At 34.8% G+C, this 18,286-nt stretch overlaps 3 protein-coding genes across 3 annotated transcripts; 2 read left to right on the top strand and 1 right to left on the bottom strand.

The window, feature by feature from the left end:
• The first annotated feature begins 755 nt into the window (after positions 1 to 755).
• LOC148766855 (agamous-like MADS-box protein AGL104) lies at positions 756 to 2,642 on the top strand. The gene is made up of 4 exons (XM_088825743.1): positions 756 to 1,124; positions 2,164 to 2,217; positions 2,449 to 2,467; positions 2,577 to 2,642. Exons 1-4 carry the CDS (start codon positions 940 to 942, stop codon positions 2,640 to 2,642), a joined length of 324 nt encoding a protein of 107 aa, XP_088681869.1. The 5' UTR covers positions 756 to 939.
• Positions 2,643 to 2,781: 139 nt separating this feature from the next.
• On the top strand, positions 2,782 to 4,849 carry LOC105958054 (uncharacterized). Its single transcript, XM_088825603.1, has 6 exons — positions 2,782 to 2,877; positions 3,235 to 3,296; positions 3,429 to 3,528; positions 3,630 to 3,680; positions 4,355 to 4,440; positions 4,711 to 4,849. Exons 1-6 carry the CDS (start codon positions 2,782 to 2,784, stop codon positions 4,847 to 4,849), a joined length of 534 nt encoding a protein of 177 aa, XP_088681729.1.
• A 10,665-nt stretch (positions 4,850 to 15,514) lies between these two features.
• On the bottom strand, positions 15,515 to 17,421 carry GILP (GSH-induced LITAF domain protein). The gene is made up of 3 exons (XM_012982070.2): positions 16,896 to 17,421; positions 15,933 to 16,059; positions 15,515 to 15,829 (listed from the first exon to the last, which is right to left on the bottom strand). The coding sequence occupies exons 1-3, from the start codon at positions 17,138 to 17,140 to the stop codon at positions 15,746 to 15,748; spliced, it is 456 nt and encodes a 151-aa protein (XP_012837524.2). The 5' UTR covers positions 17,141 to 17,421; the 3' UTR covers positions 15,515 to 15,745.
• Between the last annotated feature and the right edge of the window lie 865 nt (positions 17,422 to 18,286).

Genomic DNA, 18,286 nt, shown 5'->3' with positions numbered 1-18,286 from the left:
TTTTCATATTATTACTACTATATATATGTTTTGTTAAGAATACTAATTTCATAAATTCACAATCCATTGCCATCAATTTCTTCTACACAGATTAAACTTCGACAACACCTAATAAAATATAGACGATGAAAACACAAAACTAATAGCTACAAATCAAACATCATATACACGGTTATACTACACAAAAAATAAAATAAAATAAAATTGTAAAGCAGAAACAAAAACGATTTGTAAAGCAAATATTTTTACCTTTTAGGTTCACACGTCGAAAATATTTTGGACATGAAACTCGTCGACACTAGCTAGAAATAATTTGGGCCCTTCATGTATTTTTTGAAAAGAAAAAAAATCAATGGAAATTTCTCAAATGTGTGCTTCCTTCCTTAATTCTTATATAATGTATTTATATAATTTATAATAGTTAATAGCAATGAACAAATAATTATCTAAAATAGATGAATAATTATAATCTTTAGATAATAAAATATAATCTATTTACATAATTTATAAATATACCCCTATAATTTTATAAATTACACATTTAAACATGTTCACGTGTCTTAATTTTTGTAATAAACCGTTTCCCATATATGTCCGTTTCCGTATTTTGTCTTTTACGCGTTCCCGTGATCGTGCGGCGTAAAAGAGCATCTAGCATCTTTGTTCCGAGATTGTGTAATTGAATTCATACTCTCAAAATAACCAACACTTGTGTAAATCAAAATCTCACACAAGCTCCAATTGATTATCCATACAAATTTTGCTCACTCAAATTTACAAGGCATTTATAATGTGGCTTGGTTCAACATTAAATGACAAAGTTGACTGTTTTATTTAAGCAGAAAAAAAGCCATTATAATTATATCCCCACTTATTCCAATTCTATAGCTCTCTTTTATGATTTTGTTCTTCACATATTGATTGAGTGCAGCCTTTCCCATGGGCAGGAAGAAGCTTCCGATGAGGCGGATCGAAAACCCTACCTCCCGTCAAGCAACATACGCTAAGCGCAAAGACGGCATCTTCAAAAAGGCCAACGAGCTCTCCATTTTGTGTGATACCGATGTTGCCCTCATCATGTTTTCGCCCACCGGCCGCCTCACCAGCTTCGCTAGTACCGGAAGGTTCGTGTATATATATATATATATATATATATATATATATATATATATATATATATATATATATATATATATATATATATAGTAATGAGGTCTTTTTACTTAATTCTAATTTTAATTAGACTTTTTGTTTTTGTTAGTATAAATTTATGGATCTTAGGGTAAAGTTTTCGAAAATTTTAATTTTGGTTATGTATGTTGGTCTCTTTAGGGATTAGTCCTATAATTTGTCTCGTTTCAATTTTACATGCAATAATTATGCAAAATTAGTATTTTTAGTCCTATTTTACTCGAACTTTGAATTTTAGCCGTCGTTTGATGATGTACCTAACAAATTCGCAGAAATTTATTTATATAGACACTTAAAAATTATAAATGCTCCTCTAATTTGGTTTATATATAGATGTGTCGTCTCACATAATTAAAGTTCTACCAATGGTAAATTAGATGTCGAATTTATCTATTTCCAACCGTCCATATAAGTAAAATGTGTCAAATTTATTTGTCGCGTCATAAAATTAAAAATCATGCAAAATAGGACTAACAATACTATACTTGCAAAGTTATTTCATGTAAAACTGAAACATGACAAGTTAGACGACTAAATATCTAATTAGGCCAACCTAGAGGACTAAAACTATAATTTTCCCTAAAGTTTTGGTGTGTATTTTACATCACGGAAAAGTCATAAATTCCCCCTTTTTGTTATTCGAAAAAATAAATTTCATTGCATTATACGTGTTTTCCTGAAAAAAGTATAAACTAAAAGAAAAAAAATGGTAACAAAAACTTAAACTAGGAGCCGATTTTTGTTTTATTTTTCTTTTCCCCTAAAGCTAATAGATATGGGGAGATATATTTTTAAATTTTTGATTTGTTTAGGGGTAAGATTTGAAGAATTAAAAAAAATATTGTCAACATTTACTATATGAAATTGATTTGTGAATCAATGAGTTATTTATTTAATTTACTTTTTTTAAATTTATTTATTATTTTATTTTGTCGATGAAAATTGGAACTTACATTGAGTTTTTTTCAGCAGGGTTGAGGATATCTTTCTTAGGTTTGTTGACAGGCCCGATGAGCTGAGAGGAGGGTATGTGCGTCAACTTTCACTCGTATTTTGATCGAAGGATTTGAATTTACGAGAATTATTTGATGATTTTTTTTAATATAACTAATAACTATTTGCGACAATTACTAAAAAATCAGTTCAAATTCAAACACTTGATTCAATCCAAATGAAATGAAGCATTTATTTATTTATTTCGTTGTTTGCATTTGCTTTTGAACATTTCGCTAAGATTGTGTTTTTCTTCGGATGCAGGCCTATTAATAATGAAGAGGTATGTACGTACGTATGCAATAACATATTAATGAATTTAGATTCGAACAAAATTATTCCGGAAAAAATAAAATATTTGCTAATATATTGCACCACCTACATTTGTATAGTTTTTGTCTGCAAGGCTGAAGCAGTTGAAGTACGAAGCAATAATGCTCGAAAAGATAGCCATGTAATTCCCTTTCCTTATTTCATTTTATATATATATATATATATATATATATATATATATATATATATATATATATATATATATATATATATATATATATATATATATATATATATATATATATATATATGTGTCGTTGCATTATGTTGTTTATTGCGACGGTTCTAATAACATTTTCGTTTGTTTCACATGAAAAATTCCCGTATCGTTTACTGTTGATCAACAACTTCAGTATAGAGGTAACACTGGATTTTATTTTCCTATAGTCTCAATTAAATTATATTAATTCAAATATAAATATTCTACCCATTTTTTTTTTATCATAATATATATTGTAATGAAGAACCATGCATATAAATCATGATAAAAAAAATTAAAATGCTTCATGCAGTAATTTGAAAAACAAATTAAGATCTTATTTTTCTTTAATAATGTAGCAAAATTCCGAAATATTTTATGTATATATATATATATATATATATATATATATATATATATATATATATATATATATATATATATATATATATATATATATATAATTAGTTTTATCTTCACGTGAATGTATGATTTATGCTAAAATTCATTAAGTTCAGGATCTTGAAGACAAGTTGGATAAACTCAATAGAAAACAACGCGAGTCGCAGGATAAATTGAGGTTAGAGATCGATGATATATGAAGTTTCATATTTTAATTATTTGTTTCGTTATTATGATTTTTTATGATATAATTGCATATGAATAAATGATCAGCATTCCTTTTCTAATAATTTTATATTTCTTTTAACAGGTATTATGAACCTGATGCAGACAAAATCACTTCAGTTCTTGAATCTGGAGTCTACCAGCATTTCCTTACAAGCGCAATTCAGCGCATACAATTGTCGAAGGTGAGTTTTTCTGTCTTATATTCTAAACTGGCCGGATAAAATATTATCGTAAATTTATGCACTTATACTGTAAATTTCTGCTAATTGTTACATCTTTGTAGGCCAAATTGCTAGGAAACCAACTTGTTCCTGATTCCACCGAAAATATTGAGGTAATTTTTTTTTTCGTTCGCTAGGATAAAAAAAAAAAATTTAATTAATTAATCACATAAATAAGGCGATAATGTAAAAAGAATACCATTAAATATTAGCTTATGTGATTTTTAGTTTTGTTTTGCTAATAACTCTAATTTGCTGTCACTTGTTTTTTTTTTTTTTTTTAAATCACTATGTTGAGTACTTGTATGATAATTTAATTTTCTTTTTAAGATACTGTTTTTGTTGTCTTTACTATATTGAATTAGTGATATGACCCTTGTGCAATATTGTGACAAAAATCATTAGTACGTTCGCATCTAAATATTATTTGATGAAATGGCTTCAATTTTTTCGCTTTCGCTTTTTCTTTATCTTTTTTTTTTTTTTTTTTTATCAAAATCAGAATTACAATTAATTTTTCTGATTGTGAATTTTCTTTTATATGTTGATAGAGAAGCATAAATTTTGAATTTTGCATATGATGATCCGAGAAATATCCAGATTCTGGACCAAGTTATTTCATTCTATTCAATATCTGATTTTATTCGAACATTTTTTGGAACTAAATTTGAATTGGTTTATCACTTTCGAAAAAAATGTTCTGTTTTTCCAAAAATGCTACTTTCAATATGATCATCCAATCATTCATTTTTTTCGACGCGTAATATATACTCATAAAATTAATCAGTTAAATTGCTTGCAGGGAAACACGACAGTCCAGATGGAGGATACAACTTCCGTAACCGACCAGTCCATTGATCGGAACAAAAACGGGTACATATATATCTTCGCATTTTTCTCGACAAATGTATTTCAAATTTTAATTAGACAAAGTTTCTTCATTTCTTCATTTGATTTCTATAATAATTTGTTGTTTTGGGTCCTGATAAATTTAAAACTTACAAATATTTTTTTCCTAATTCAAAGACAAAAAACAAACTAATTAACTAGAAAATTATAAAGGGTAGAGTCGTCTTTTTTTTTTTCTTTTTTTTTTTATCTTAGAAATTTTCACGAAAGAAATTGTAAAATATTGGTTTGCAGGATGGATGAAGATGGAAGTGGGACAAGGTTATCAATGGGACCTCATCTAAGCCTCAGCTTCATTGAAGCACAAATGAAATTGAATAATCAGTTAGCCGCCAGCAGCGAGCTTAGTACTTCAAGTTTCAATAACTATTAACACACATATATATCTATAATATATGTGACAATAATAAACTACATTTTTGAATATTATTTGTGACCAGATTTTGTCACTTGAATTCCTTGTGTGTGTTGAAGGGGTTCTTATATACCGTAAACCTTGTGCTTGTGAAGCAAATCAACAATGCAATAGATTTATCTATGGCTTGATTTTATATAAATTAGTTTTTAGAGTACTTTTAACTTCTCTCCCTCCTTTTTTTGTGTGTGTGCGCGCGCGCGCGTGTAGGAAATATTGAGTATTATGATTTGGCAAACCTTGCCAAGTTCAAAGGAAAGTTGAGATCTTCATTATAAATCATAATGAAGATCTCAACTGTCATCCGACTCTGCGATAACATTAATTAGGTAGACCATTTCCCGCACTTTTAAAATACGAGAAAACACATTTTTAAAGAATGGAATGAACACAAAACATTCCTTAACAAGTGCACCAAAAGGAGCAGATAAAATGCTGATCGATTCAATCTCCTGGAGCAGACCATTCGGTAACACAGCTACTCGTCACATAAGTGGGAATAGTTTGGACGATCCCTTTTATTGAGAAATCTTTTCTAACTGGCGATAATTGCTTCTCACCCCACCCTTTGATTTTTGCCCAGACCATTTCATGAAAATAGTTGAAAATCTCTTTTCTAGTTCCACCATATTTGCTGGCATGCCCAAATATTTCAAAATTAAGAAACATGTTCTAATACAAGTCATATCAAAAAAATAAATCTGAATAATTCCTTGTATATTAATATAAAGTAACATTTTCTAAAACATATTAAATTTTTTAAATGACATTTTTATAAGGGGTAAAATCCAAAAATAATCTCTGAGGCTTGCACTTAACTTCAAATTCATCCCTGAAGTTCGATTTAACTTCAATTTCATCCTTCCAATCCTCATTTCACTGCCAACTATGAAGAAGATAAAAAAAAACGGAGACTGCATGAATACTAATAACATTTATATTTTATCAAAACAACGGGGCAATTTGCTATAGGTCTTCCTATAAGAGATTATATGTGTTAAAATCCATCTAATAAACTCTAATTTCCAGCAGATTTTATTATTTGTAATTTGTCAAAAGTACCCCTATCAATATATGGTAAAATAAATCCTCAAAATTAAATCCCCTATTTTTCTCCCTATTATACTGCAAATCCGAAAATTAGATTTTCAAATCTCTTGATATCGATTTCTTCCCTATTTCTTCAAAACCAAAATCTCCACAAATTCTGAAGCCTTCCATAAGTTTGGGTGTCTAAGCGTTTGCAATTTACAAGGTCGTTTGCAGTTTGTCTTCATTCTGTTTTCCATCGTTCGATTTGTTGTTTCCCAATTTGCCTTCGTGCCGTTTGCTGTTTATAAATTGTTTGTTGTTCGATAACAACTTAGGTTGTAAAAAGCGCACCACCGCTACGAATGTCGCGCCACTGCCGCAACCGTCGTGTCCGCTTATGACTCTGTAAGATGCAAATAGGAAACTAATAATTAAAACTTGCACATTGAATTTAAAACAACAAACTACCTATGAATTCGCCAAATGCAAACAGCAAACCGAACAAGTAAAAAAATCAGCATCATCTAATTACAAACAATAAAATAAAAATATGATATGCAATATCTAAATGCAAATAATAAAAATAAAAAATACAAAACAAAAATATCATACATATCATAAAAATGCAAAAAACAACAATAAAAATATAAAAAAATATTCTATCAATGCAAAAATTGCAATTTGCAATTTGCAACAAAATCTACTGTTATTGGTTGCAATTTGCTGTTTATGTTTAATGCTGCAATTTGATTTTGTTGTTTCATTTTTTCGTTTTTTGCTATTTATTGAACCAAAATCAATTAGAAATACAAACAAACATTATAAACTTATAAACTCACTACAGACAAATACAAAAGGAGAAAAAAAAACTCACTTTGTGCAAGCATGGAGCGATTTATGTTTGTTGTCCGCTTTTAACTCTTTCACCGAAAAATCATCTAATAATGTAAAGTTTCAAATTTTTTTTTTCTTCCCTACAACATAATCCAAAAGAATTCGAATTCCAAAGGGAAAAAAATCGAACAAATGTAATCGAGAAAGGGTATAGAGAAAGAAAGAAGTTGATCGGAAAAAAAATCGAAAAGATGTTGATCGAAAAGAAAAAAATCAAAAGAAAAAAGCGAGTCACGAGATGGAGAGGAAGAGAAAGATGAGAGATTATATAGGAAGAAAGATACGTAAGATTGGAGAGAGAGGAAGTGAGATATAAGATTTGTTTTTTTTTTTTTATTATTTAGGTTGTTTATGTCCATATACTAATTGTTCTATTTTATTTATATTATTTTTCTGTGATAAAGGACCTATGCCTATATTCATCTAACAACTAAAATATCTACCTATATAAGTGCAGAATAAGGGATGTCTAGCCAATTCCCCCAAAACAATGTATTCTTATAATTAAGATTAATAATTAGTTAAAATATAAATATAATAATTATCATAATAATTGTAAAAAAAATATTATCTATTTATAATTTATATGCGTATAAAAATACAGGAATATTCTTATTACCTCAATATTAATAAATTATATTTCTTTTGTCTTTAAACAAATATATTTCTTTTATAATCTTTATTTTATATTAATATATTAATGGGACAAATAATTAAACTTTCAAAAACCTATTTCATTAAAATATTTTATTACACTTCGTTTTATTTTAAAAAATAGTCACATATTATATCAACATAAAACAACTCATTTAGTTTATTTAATATATAATAAAATCTTATTATTTTAGGAACAAAAGTAATTAATTTGTAATATTAATTTAATTTAATATTATTATTTTAGTTTATTTGAAAAATTAATTTGTAAATATTATAATAATATTTTAGGAACAAAAGTATTTGAGTCAAATAAGTTTAACAGCTATAATGGCGTCATGTATTTTTTTATCAATAGCGAGAAACAAACATTTTATTTCCAAAAACCTGAAAAACTTATAAAAACTAAAAAAAACTTATAAGCTACATATCCAAACACCTTAAAAAATAATATTTAAAATAAAATCTAACAACTCAACTCCTAAAACATCTTATCAAATGTAGGAGCTTATAAGATGTTTTAAATAAGTTTAGTCAAAGGAGCTCTAATTTTGTATTTTGAGTGTTTTAGTAAGGAAGCAAATAACAAATTAAAAAAAAAAGTGAGTATTTTTTTTAAAAACATCTTATAAGCTCCACAACATTTTATTTTTAGAAAAAATAAGATCTTTAGTAATTTTTTTACCAAACAACGTTTAACAACTTATAAGCTCTTAAACATCTTATAAGATGTTTTTAGGAGCATATAAGCTTAGTCAAACATGCTCTTGATTAGTTGGCTGATTTTTTTAGGGGGTGGGGCAGCACGAAGGAGGTTGCCAGAGCTCCGATTAGTTGACTTCATATCAGCTAATTTCCGATCAGCTGATTTAATTATTTATTTGATTTAATTTAGTTTTTAATTGTTTGTAACATATCATATCTAATTATAATTAAATAAATTATTAAATCACATGTTAAGTAAAATCATGCATAGTCACGTGATATCACTCGTGGTGCTTGCTACTAATCCAAAAGAGTGGGTATAATAATTAATCTTTTTTGCTACTTGGCCGAGAAGAGAGTATGGGTAATGATGATGCAGCAATTGAAATGAACTTATTTGATAATATATTACCAAATTAAGTTTAGTTATCTCCAGGGGCGGACCCAGGGAGTTTTCTTGAGGGCTGAAATATAGGGGTAATTTAAGAAAGGAATTTTTTTTTGTTTTTAGGACTAAAGTGTACAAAATTAAAAGTTTGGGGGGCGAAAGTGCATTAACTAATACATAAATACTCAAAAAAAAAAAAAAAAAAACAGCTTAAATTTTTTTTCTTGGGGGGGCGGGGGCCACCCCAGCCACAAGCTTGGGTACGCCCCTGGTTATCTCGGTATAGTAAGAACAAACTTGTCACTAGGTTGCAAACGAGGTGCGTTTGGCTGTTTTGGTGAGCTCGAAGCCATTTCCATGAGCTCTAGCTCGAGTTCTTCGAGTAATTTTTTTTCTAAGCTCAATCTCGCACGAGCCGGGCTTGTCGAGCTCGAGCCTGAGTCATTTTTTTATTAATATTATTAGAAATTTATTATTATAAATTATAATAAAAAAATTCAAAATAAAAAAATAACGTGTAATTTTTTTAATTATTTATTTTATATTAATTATATTTAAAATAAAAATAAATAAATGAAACTCGCGAGCCGGCTGACGAGCTCATGAACAACTAAAAATGAGTTCGGGCTGAGTTTGAGTTCGAACTTATGTAGAGCCGACTCACCGAACTCACGAGCCAACTCGGCTCATTTACACCCCTACTTGTCACACCAATATTCCTTAGGGTTCACCTTCTTGCTAAAATTTGTATAAGAAGCATACCACCAATTAGTTGTGTACTCTACTCTACTCTATCCCCTAAATTGTGCCTTTTTCCACCAATTCTTTATATTTTTCTATGAGACTTTTCCTTTTGCTAGCATGGATACACACAGCCTATGACAAAGATCGAATAAAATAGTTACCTCTTGAATATTCGAAATACAAATACACACAAAAAGAAAAATCATTCTGATGCTACCCGGTTATGTTTTATTATACCTATCCACTAACCATAGCATTGCCAAACTGATATGCCTAATTGGCCCAACCCAATGGGCCTACAAATTATTTACCTACTGGGCCACAAGCTCAATATCGAAGACCACTATCACCGAGGCCCAATCACCTTCAAGCAAGATTTGGGCCCGACAATCTCAACTAAGCTATAAATACACATTTGAACTCATTCCATAAGGTACGTCCTATTAACTGAGCAATACTATTAACTGTATTCTCTGGACTATTTCTTCTATCAGTACGTCTGACTTGAGCGTCGGAGGGGTTTCTGCCGGATCAACCCCCGGCCTAGTTTACGTGTTCTATGATCGCAGGTACCTCAGGATCATCAAGTTGTCAAGCTACTGATCCGCTTTGCTCTCCCAGTTCATTTTCTACACTACCCCAGGTGATCTAAGTAATTAGCATCATCATTTTGGCGCCGTCTGTGGGAACGATGCAAACCAGATCACGTAGCCAACAAGATCCTCCTGAGGCGTCTGCTCGGAGAGAAAATGACACAGCTAACGACCTCCCACCTCGTGGAGGCTCTGGCTAACCACCTCCTCCACGTCCCATGGATCCGCCTCGCGAGGTTCAGGTGATCCCCCCTCGGGACCCACCACTCGCCGATCCACCACTCCCTGCTCCTCGAATGGTTCAAATAACCGAGGATGCGCTTCAACGCATGATAGCAGAAGCTTCAACTCGCGCTGCCACAGAGGCCGTGACCCAATATATCGCCACGATGGGAGCAAATGCTCCCAACACGATACCAGCACCTGCTCCACATGTGGAGCCACCTATGGCACCACCGCCATCGACTCCCTGGGGGCTTACATCTGCCCCCAAAATATTTCGCTCGCCAAGGGTTATCGACTCCCTGGGGGCTTACATCTGCCCCCAAAATATTTCGCTCGCCAAGGGTTATCGACTCCCTGGGGGCTTACCTCTGCCCCTAAAATATCTCGCTCGCCAAGGGTTATCGACTCCCTGGGGGTATACAGTGCCCCCAAAACATTTCGCTCGCCAAGGGTTATCGACTCCCTGGGGGTATACAGTCCCCCCAAAACATTCCGCTCGCCAAGGGTTATCGACTCCCTGGGGGCTTACATATGCCCCCAAAATATTTCGTTCGCCAAGGGTTATCGACTCCCTGGGGGTTTATAGTGCCCCCAAAATATTTTGCTCGCCATGGGTCATCAACTCTCTGGGGGCCTACTTCCGCCCCCCCCTCGAACGGTTCAGATAACCGAAGAGGACCTTCAGCGTATGATCGCCGAAACTTCAACAATATCAACTTCTACTTGCTCCTCTAACGGTTCAGATAACCGACAAGGACCTTCAGCATACGACCGCGAAAGCTTCAACTCGTGTTGTCACTGAAACAACGACACAACCGTGTGCATTCACCTCAGACCATAGGTCTCGAGCGCCTCATCCTACAGTGGGTGGTTAACCCATCCCAAGGTTGGGCATCACCCTTACCTTTCAACCCCAAGTGGATTCACATCACATCGCAAGAGACGAGTATAATCTTCCTACTCAAAAAATAGAACATCCCAAGGGGTGAACATCAACCACCAAAAAAAAAAAGGGGGTAAAATCGCGCACGCGAGACCCCAGAAGAAGATGAAAAAACAGAATAAGAAAGAAAAAGAAAAAAGAAGAAGATGAAAAAACAGAAGAAGAAAGAAAAATAAAAAAGAAGAAGATGAAAAAACAGAAGAAGAAAGACAAAGAAAAAAGAAGAAAATGAAAAAATAGAAGAAAAAAGAAGAAGATGAAAAAAGAGAAGAAGAAAGAAGAAGAAAAAAGAAGATGAAAAAATACAAGAACAAGAAGAAGAAAAAAGAGAGTAAAAGAAGAAGAATTAGAAGAAGAAAGAAGAAGAAGAAAAAAGAGAGTAAAAAAAAAAAAGGGAGGAGATGCAGCTGAGCCCCGCGCGCGCGGCTCCAATCAAAAAAACAAAAAAAAACAAAAAAGGAGGCGCGCGTGGAGCACACGCGCGCGTCAGCGAAGCAGAAAAAAAAAGGATGAGGAAGCGCGCGTGGCGCCCACGCGCTGACGCGTGCGCGCGTCATCATAGAAAAAAAAAAAAAAAAAGGAGGAGGCGCGCGTGCACAGCACGCGTGCGCGTCAGCGAGGCAGAAAAAAAAAATAAAAAAAAATAAATTTAGAGCGCGCATATGCACGCGCGCGCGCTTTCCAAGGCTCCCTTGGACTGCGCGCTCCCATTAAATCGCGCGGAACTTTCACCGCCCTCCACCAAATTGCGCGTAGATTTTGACTCGCTTCACCAAGTCGCACGAGAATTTCAACGCGCTCCACCAAATTGCGCAAGCTCTTTAATGCACGTACCAAATTGCGTTCGCTATCAAATGGAAAATAAATAAAAAAAAAATTTATTTCTCCACGCCATGCCAACGATTAACGCAAGACTACAACACTGATCTACTCTCAATACGATCCGGTACCCCTTTCGACTTGGCTCCCACATCATCTCGAGAGTGGGGGGCTTGCGAGACAACTCCCCCGAGGAGCCAACTCGCTCAGTACTACCACCCGCAGCGAGATAACTCCCACGAGGAGTCAACTCCCTCGGGTCTCATAAACACAGCGAGATAACTCCCATGAGGAGACCACTCGCTCCGTCCTACAACCCGCAGCGAGACAACTCCCACGAGGAGCCAACTCCCTAGATGTCTACGAAATCATAGCGAGATAACTCCCACGAGGAGACCACTCGCTCCGTCCTATAACCCGTTGCGAGATAACTCCCACGAGTAGCCAACTCCCTCGGGTCTCATACCCACACCGGGATAACTCCCACGAGGAGCCAACTCCCTCAGGTCTCATAACCACAGCGAGATAACTCCCACGAGGAGACCACTCGCTCCGTCCCACAATTCGCAGCGAGACAACTCCCACGAAGAGCCAACTCGCTCGGTACTACAACCGGCAGCAAGACAACTCCCACGAGGAGCCAACTCGCTCGGTACTACAACCGGCAGCAAGACAACTCCCACGAGGAGCCAACTCGCTCGGTACCACAACCCGCAGCGAGACAACTCCCACGAGGAGCCAACTCGCTCGATACTACAAATCCGTTGCAAGGCAACTCCCATGAGGAGACAACTCGCTTGAAATATTACTCACCGCGAGACAACTCGCTCGATAATATTACTCACCGCGAGACAACTCCCACGAGGAGACAACTCGCCCGAAATTCACTATATAATCGCAAGCTCAAGTTAGCACAATTACAACCCTAGAAGCACTTAGAGATATTATAAGAATCTATATAGCCCAGCTTGATTACTCAAATTTATCTACTTGTTTTCGATGGGTCATTCATTAAAACGTGGCCACGGTCCAAACATACTTAAGACCCACGAGGTCTAACAAGGGCCACGACCCCCATAAAAAAATCTTGAGAGTCTGATCCCCTCCTCAAGTACATCACGCACAAGGCTATATGTAAACACATATAAGCAACGCGTCAAAACATTGACAATGTCGAAAAATAACAACTCCCACGAGGAGAATACTAGCTCCATGCTACTACATTATCGTGAAACAACTTCCACGATGACATAACTCGATCAACTCTATTACCCCAGAGACAACTCCCACGAGGAGATTACTTGATCCATGCTACTACATTATCGTGAGACAACTCCCACGAGGAGATAACTCGATCAACACTATTATCCCGCGACAAGACAACTCCCACGAGGAGATAATTCGCTACTACATCGTCGCGGGACAAAACCGACGACTCAATTAACTTACATCGCGACAACTTGGTCGCGCTATGCACCAATGCGCATTCACGCCCCTCCGACACACGCTCCAACGCGTTATCGCACACCATCGACTATTACAATTTTTACTCTACACACGATATGTCACCCATTTCAACATGGCCCCCACATCGACTCGAGAGTGGGGGGGCTTAATGATATGCCTAATTGGCCCAACCCAATGGGCCTACAAATTATTTACCTACTGGGCCACAAGCCCAATATCGAAGACCACTATCACCGAGGCCCAATCACCTTCAAGCAAGGTTTGGGCCCGACAATCTCAACTAAGCTATAAATACACATTTGAACTCATTCCATAAGGTACGTCCTATTAACTGAGCAATACTATTAACTGTATTCTCTGGACTATTTCTTCTATCAGCACGTCTGACTTGAGCGTCGGAGGGGTTTCCGCCGGATCAACCCCCGGCCTAGTTTACGTGTTCTATGATCGCAGGTACCTCAGGATCATCAAGTTGTTAAGCTACTGATCCGCTTTGCTCTCCCAATTCATTTTCTACACTACCCCAGGTGATCTGAGTAATTAGCATCATCACAAACAATATGCAGAAAAAATTGGAATGATAATTAAAAAAAAAATGATTCAATTAGGCATGCACAATAATTTGAAAATTGATTAAAAAATTAAAATGTATAAGTTACGATATGCACAACATAAGAGAAAATTACAGTTTATGTCCCTAAACTTTACCACTAAATCGATTTATGTCCTCAAACTTTTTCATCCACGAAATATGTCCTCAAACTTACCACTTTTTAACAATTTATGTTATGCCGTCTACTCCGTCAGTTAATTTGGACGGAAATATCACGTATGGTGCACATGATATCTATCTGGCCATCAAAAGATAATATGGCTGACACAGTGAGATGATGTGGCCGAAAAAATGACATGGAGTGACATGTGGTTCTCTCCCTCTATTTCAATTTTAAAATTTCAAATTTGTCATTAAAATCCCCAATTTCGCATTCCCCCTATTTCATTGAACCGAATGCAGAAACTCTAACCCTCAAATTATATTCATATTTTACACTACAACATACAATTTGATTGAAATCGAAACTACCACCTCCCAAATCCCCATAACGAAGTTCAAAGATATCAACTTCGAAGAAACTTACCAAAATTAAAACTATTGCTCCATTGTGATGTTCTAGGTCCACAAATGTTTGATATTTGCAAAATTATGGTTGGACAATCTTGTTGTTGCGGAATTTCACCTCAATTCGGAGTTTCGTTCGAGGAATTTAGGGGGTAGGGTTTCTGCATTCAATCCAATGAAATAGGGAGAATGAGAAATTGGGGATTTTAATAATAAATTGGGAATTTTAAAATTGAAATAAAGAGAGAACCGCATGTCACTCCATGTAATTTTTTCGGCCACATCATTCCAATGTGTTGGCCATATCAGCATTTAACGGCCAGATCGACATCACGTGCGCCACACATGATATTACCGTCCAAGTTAACTGACGGAGTTGACAGCAAAACATAAATTGTTAAAAAGTGGTAAGTTTGAGAACATATTTCGTGAATGAAAAAGTTTGAGGACATAAATCGTTTTAGTGGTAAAGTGTAGGGATATAAACTATAGTTTTCCCCACAACATAACTTTCAAATGGGAGAAAAAATCGCCCTCGGAGTTTCTCCAGTAAACTTTCTTTTGTTAGTAACAAAAAGATTCAAGCATTGGTGCTCGGAGTTTCTCCAGTAAACTTTCTTTTGTTAGCAACAAAAAGATTCAAGCATTGGTGATCGATTGATGAAATCATAGTTCAGGTTGTAGTTACATTTTTATCCAGTATTTTGTTTTACTAAGCTATAGTAAAATAAATTATTTCGGTTTAAAAAAGAAAATAATAGAAAAAGCCTAGATATACGTCCATCTTACCGATGCTCGTCTTTCAAATCCAATTCTAGTCCTTCACCAAGGTTAGTAACAACTAACGGAAACCAAGAAATTCAAGATCTATCTTGATGCTTACCGTTTACAGCTTTGTACGCCACGATTAGCTAACTCGACTGTATTATACGCACATCCACGTGTATATGTGTGCGATTAAACTTTCAACGCTTTCTACACAAGCATTGTTTAACAAAGATTGCGGTATCAAGTAAGCAAATAGAAACCCCCCAAGAAATAGGTACTACAAACCAATACGATTCTCGGTTAAAATTACAAGAACACGTGGCTCACACACCTTCATTACATATATAATACAACACAGTTCATAAGATTCTGCAATAACTTGGGTTCACAGCTTAATGTATGTATGTGCGTGCATATAATATCTATAACAATTACATTATCTACTTTTGAGTTCATCACCGAAAATATATATATAATCACAACATAGGACCAATAAACGACGTCAAGCAGGCAATGCAAAACTCTGTTGTACCCAGTACGGAGGATCCATCACCGCACAAGCATCGGTCTTCTCAAAATCAGCAACCTATTGATTTGGAAAAAATACAAAAATAATAAAAAATAATAAATAAATAATATTATCATCCTCTCTCAAGAATTAAAAAATAAATAATATTATCAGAATTTACCTTTTCATTGCAGCTTGGACAGTAATGATATTTGTGCCATAGACAATCCATCGAAGGGCAAAGAAAGCAAACTCCGAGCATCATCGGCATCATACAACCCACAAATGCAGCTAAACTCGGTTTCGACCTAAATACGCAAGCAAATTAAAAGACAATAATGTGGTTTTGTAAGATAATAAAAAAAAATTAAAATAACTCTGGGTCGTATGCTAAACAATTTACTTGCTACATAATCGGAGCTTCTATTCGGCAAGGTGTGTATTAATTTGGTTGTTTTACAAGCTTTATATGAGTGATTAAAAAGATAAGAAATTGGCGTTAATTATGGGAGAAACCCTATTGAATAATATCGTCGAATAAAAGATCATCTCATCTAAAAACTTAAGTTGCTAGAGAGGTGTATCGTTCAATTTTTATTACTTCCAATACACCCCTTCACGTACATACAGGTTACGTTTTAGAGAAGTTTTGCAAATTAATTTTGGCCTCAGGAAAAAAATCTGTACCAAAAATTCCTCACCGTCAACTATAAAAAAATATCGACACAGAACAATAAGAACTATATACTAAGAATCGGAAATGAATTAGATGTTTTCAACAAATACTTTGACAGTATTAAACAATGAAGTTGGAAGTATTTTCACCCGAATAGTCGATCTTCCGAGAGAGTTCGTTTTTACGACTACATATGAAATGATATTTGAATTAGACTAATCCCCAAACTGAAGAATTCTAATTCTAATCCAAATCCGATTTGTCGAACACAAATGTCAATCAAAATTACCCCTGAATTGAAATTGATCACTAATCAATTAGGGCAAAAGTAAATCTATAATCGAGAATACTTTCGCCTAACTGGAAATTTCTTTAAATTAAGAAATCGAGGCTATCATTTTTCCATATAGAAAAATCAATCGGAAAAAAAAAAAAAAAAAAAAAAAAGAGAGGGGTGGAGGAATTTACATGACGGTGGTGATGCCGGAACCGCCGCAGTGGAGACAGTTAAAGGGGGCAGGGGTATCACGGTAAATAGTCTGTTGAAGGGGAATGCCCTTGGGGTCTCCAACGACGGCGTTTGGAGGGATGGCGCCACTTTGATATGGGTTTTGTCCCACGTAGTACTGCTGCTGCTGCGGCGCCGACGCATGGTACGCCGAGTTGTACGGGATTCCGACCGCAGGCTCTTCGTTCTTGGTTGTTTTCTCCATGGATCTTCCAATTATTCGCTAGGGTTTAATTAAGCAGATTTCTTGAGATTCTCGACAACAAAATCAATGAAATTAATCGTAAAGAGAGAGAGAGAGAGAGAGAGAGGCGAAATTACTGAGAATTTTCTTAATAAGTATTGGTCTGACAAAATGACGCGTATGGGTTGAATATCTTGGGTGAGTTCCAGAAGGAAGAAGAAGCTGACTCGCCATGGAATAGTCTTTCAGAACTGGATCGGGTCAGCCCAAACTTGGTGTGAGTGGGCCAAATTCCTATCAATCTGATTGTTGTTTTGGGGAATTTTTTCGTATTCTAAACATCTGTTACTTTAGGAATTTCAATTATGCATTAGTTAATATTTTCTCAATTTTATCCTTATTACATTTCATTAATCGTGAGATGTGAGAGAATTAATGGAAACGACATTAATAACATGGATATTTTAGTCATTCTATATATTTTTCTCTAAAATCGACGCACGTTATTAGTTTTCTTAATAAGTGTGCAATATCCGAAGCGGGGTATTTGGCACTTTGCACCGTCAAATTACATGCCTTTGACACTTTGCACCCTTAAATTACAAAAATAGCACTTTGCACCCTTTAATTAGTATTTGCGTGGCACTTTGCACCCTATTGCAACTTTTGGCTAGAAAATGAACCTACAACCTGTTTTATGGGTTTGAAGAGGGGCATATTTGTCTTTATAATTTCCCACAAACTTAAAAATCGTTCTTTTACTTTTCTTCTTCATTCTCAATTGGAAATCTGCAAAGTTTGTGAATTTTAAGTGATTAGTTCCATTTTTTTCAGCTCTAATCTTTATAATGAATTCTTACTGATTGTGCTGTAGTAGCCAAGTGTATCAAATATTTTTTGAATCACTACTTGTTTGCAGATTAAATATATGACTTGTATTATGATACACAAAGAAGTCATAATTGAAAAACAGAGTGAATAGAGGGATGATGGCTGATGAGGCCCATTTGAACCCCTCAGGTATTTGTGTATATCTGTGTGTATTTATACGTATATTTATGCTTGTGTGTGTAGGAGGTGTGTGTGTCATGGCCACCTCCTTCCTTTTATCCTCCTCTCTCTGCCTTGAAATGCGTACCATGGAGATAAGGAGAGAGATGGGCCAGG

The sequence above is a fragment of the Erythranthe guttata genome, chromosome 11 (assembly GCF_056151865.1).
Source record: "Erythranthe guttata isolate IM_541 chromosome 11, IM_541, whole genome shotgun sequence".
Classification (NCBI taxonomy): Eukaryota; Viridiplantae; Streptophyta; class Magnoliopsida; order Lamiales; family Phrymaceae; genus Erythranthe; species Erythranthe guttata.
This window is presented reverse-complemented; position numbering and strand designations above follow the sequence as displayed.

Coding starts and splice junctions, on each gene's coding strand:
- LOC105958054 (XM_088825603.1), top strand. CDS start 2,782: ATGTTGTTTATTGCGACGGTTCTAATAACATTTTCGTTTGTTTCACAT. Junction 3,297..3,428: donor GAGTCGCAGGATAAATTGAG/GTTAGAGATCGA, acceptor TTCTTTTAACAG/GTATTATGAACCTGATGCAG. Junction 3,529..3,629: donor AGCGCATACAATTGTCGAAG/GTGAGTTTTTCT, acceptor ACATCTTTGTAG/GCCAAATTGCTAGGAAACCA.
- GILP (XM_012982070.2), bottom strand. CDS start 17,140: ATGGAGAAAACAACCAAGAACGAAGAGCCTGCGGTCGGAATCCCGTAC. Junction 16,060..16,895: donor TCCGGCATCACCACCGTCAT/GTAAATTCCTCC, acceptor TTGCGTATTTAG/GTCGAAACCGAGTTTAGCTG. Junction 15,830..15,932: donor GTCCAAGCTGCAATGAAAAG/GTAAATTCTGAT, acceptor CCAAATCAATAG/GTTGCTGATTTTGAGAAGAC.
- LOC148766855 (XM_088825743.1), top strand. CDS start 940: ATGGGCAGGAAGAAGCTTCCGATGAGGCGGATCGAAAACCCTACCTCC. Junction 1,125..2,163: donor AGCTTCGCTAGTACCGGAAG/GTTCGTGTATAT, acceptor TTTTTTCAGCAG/GGTTGAGGATATCTTTCTTA.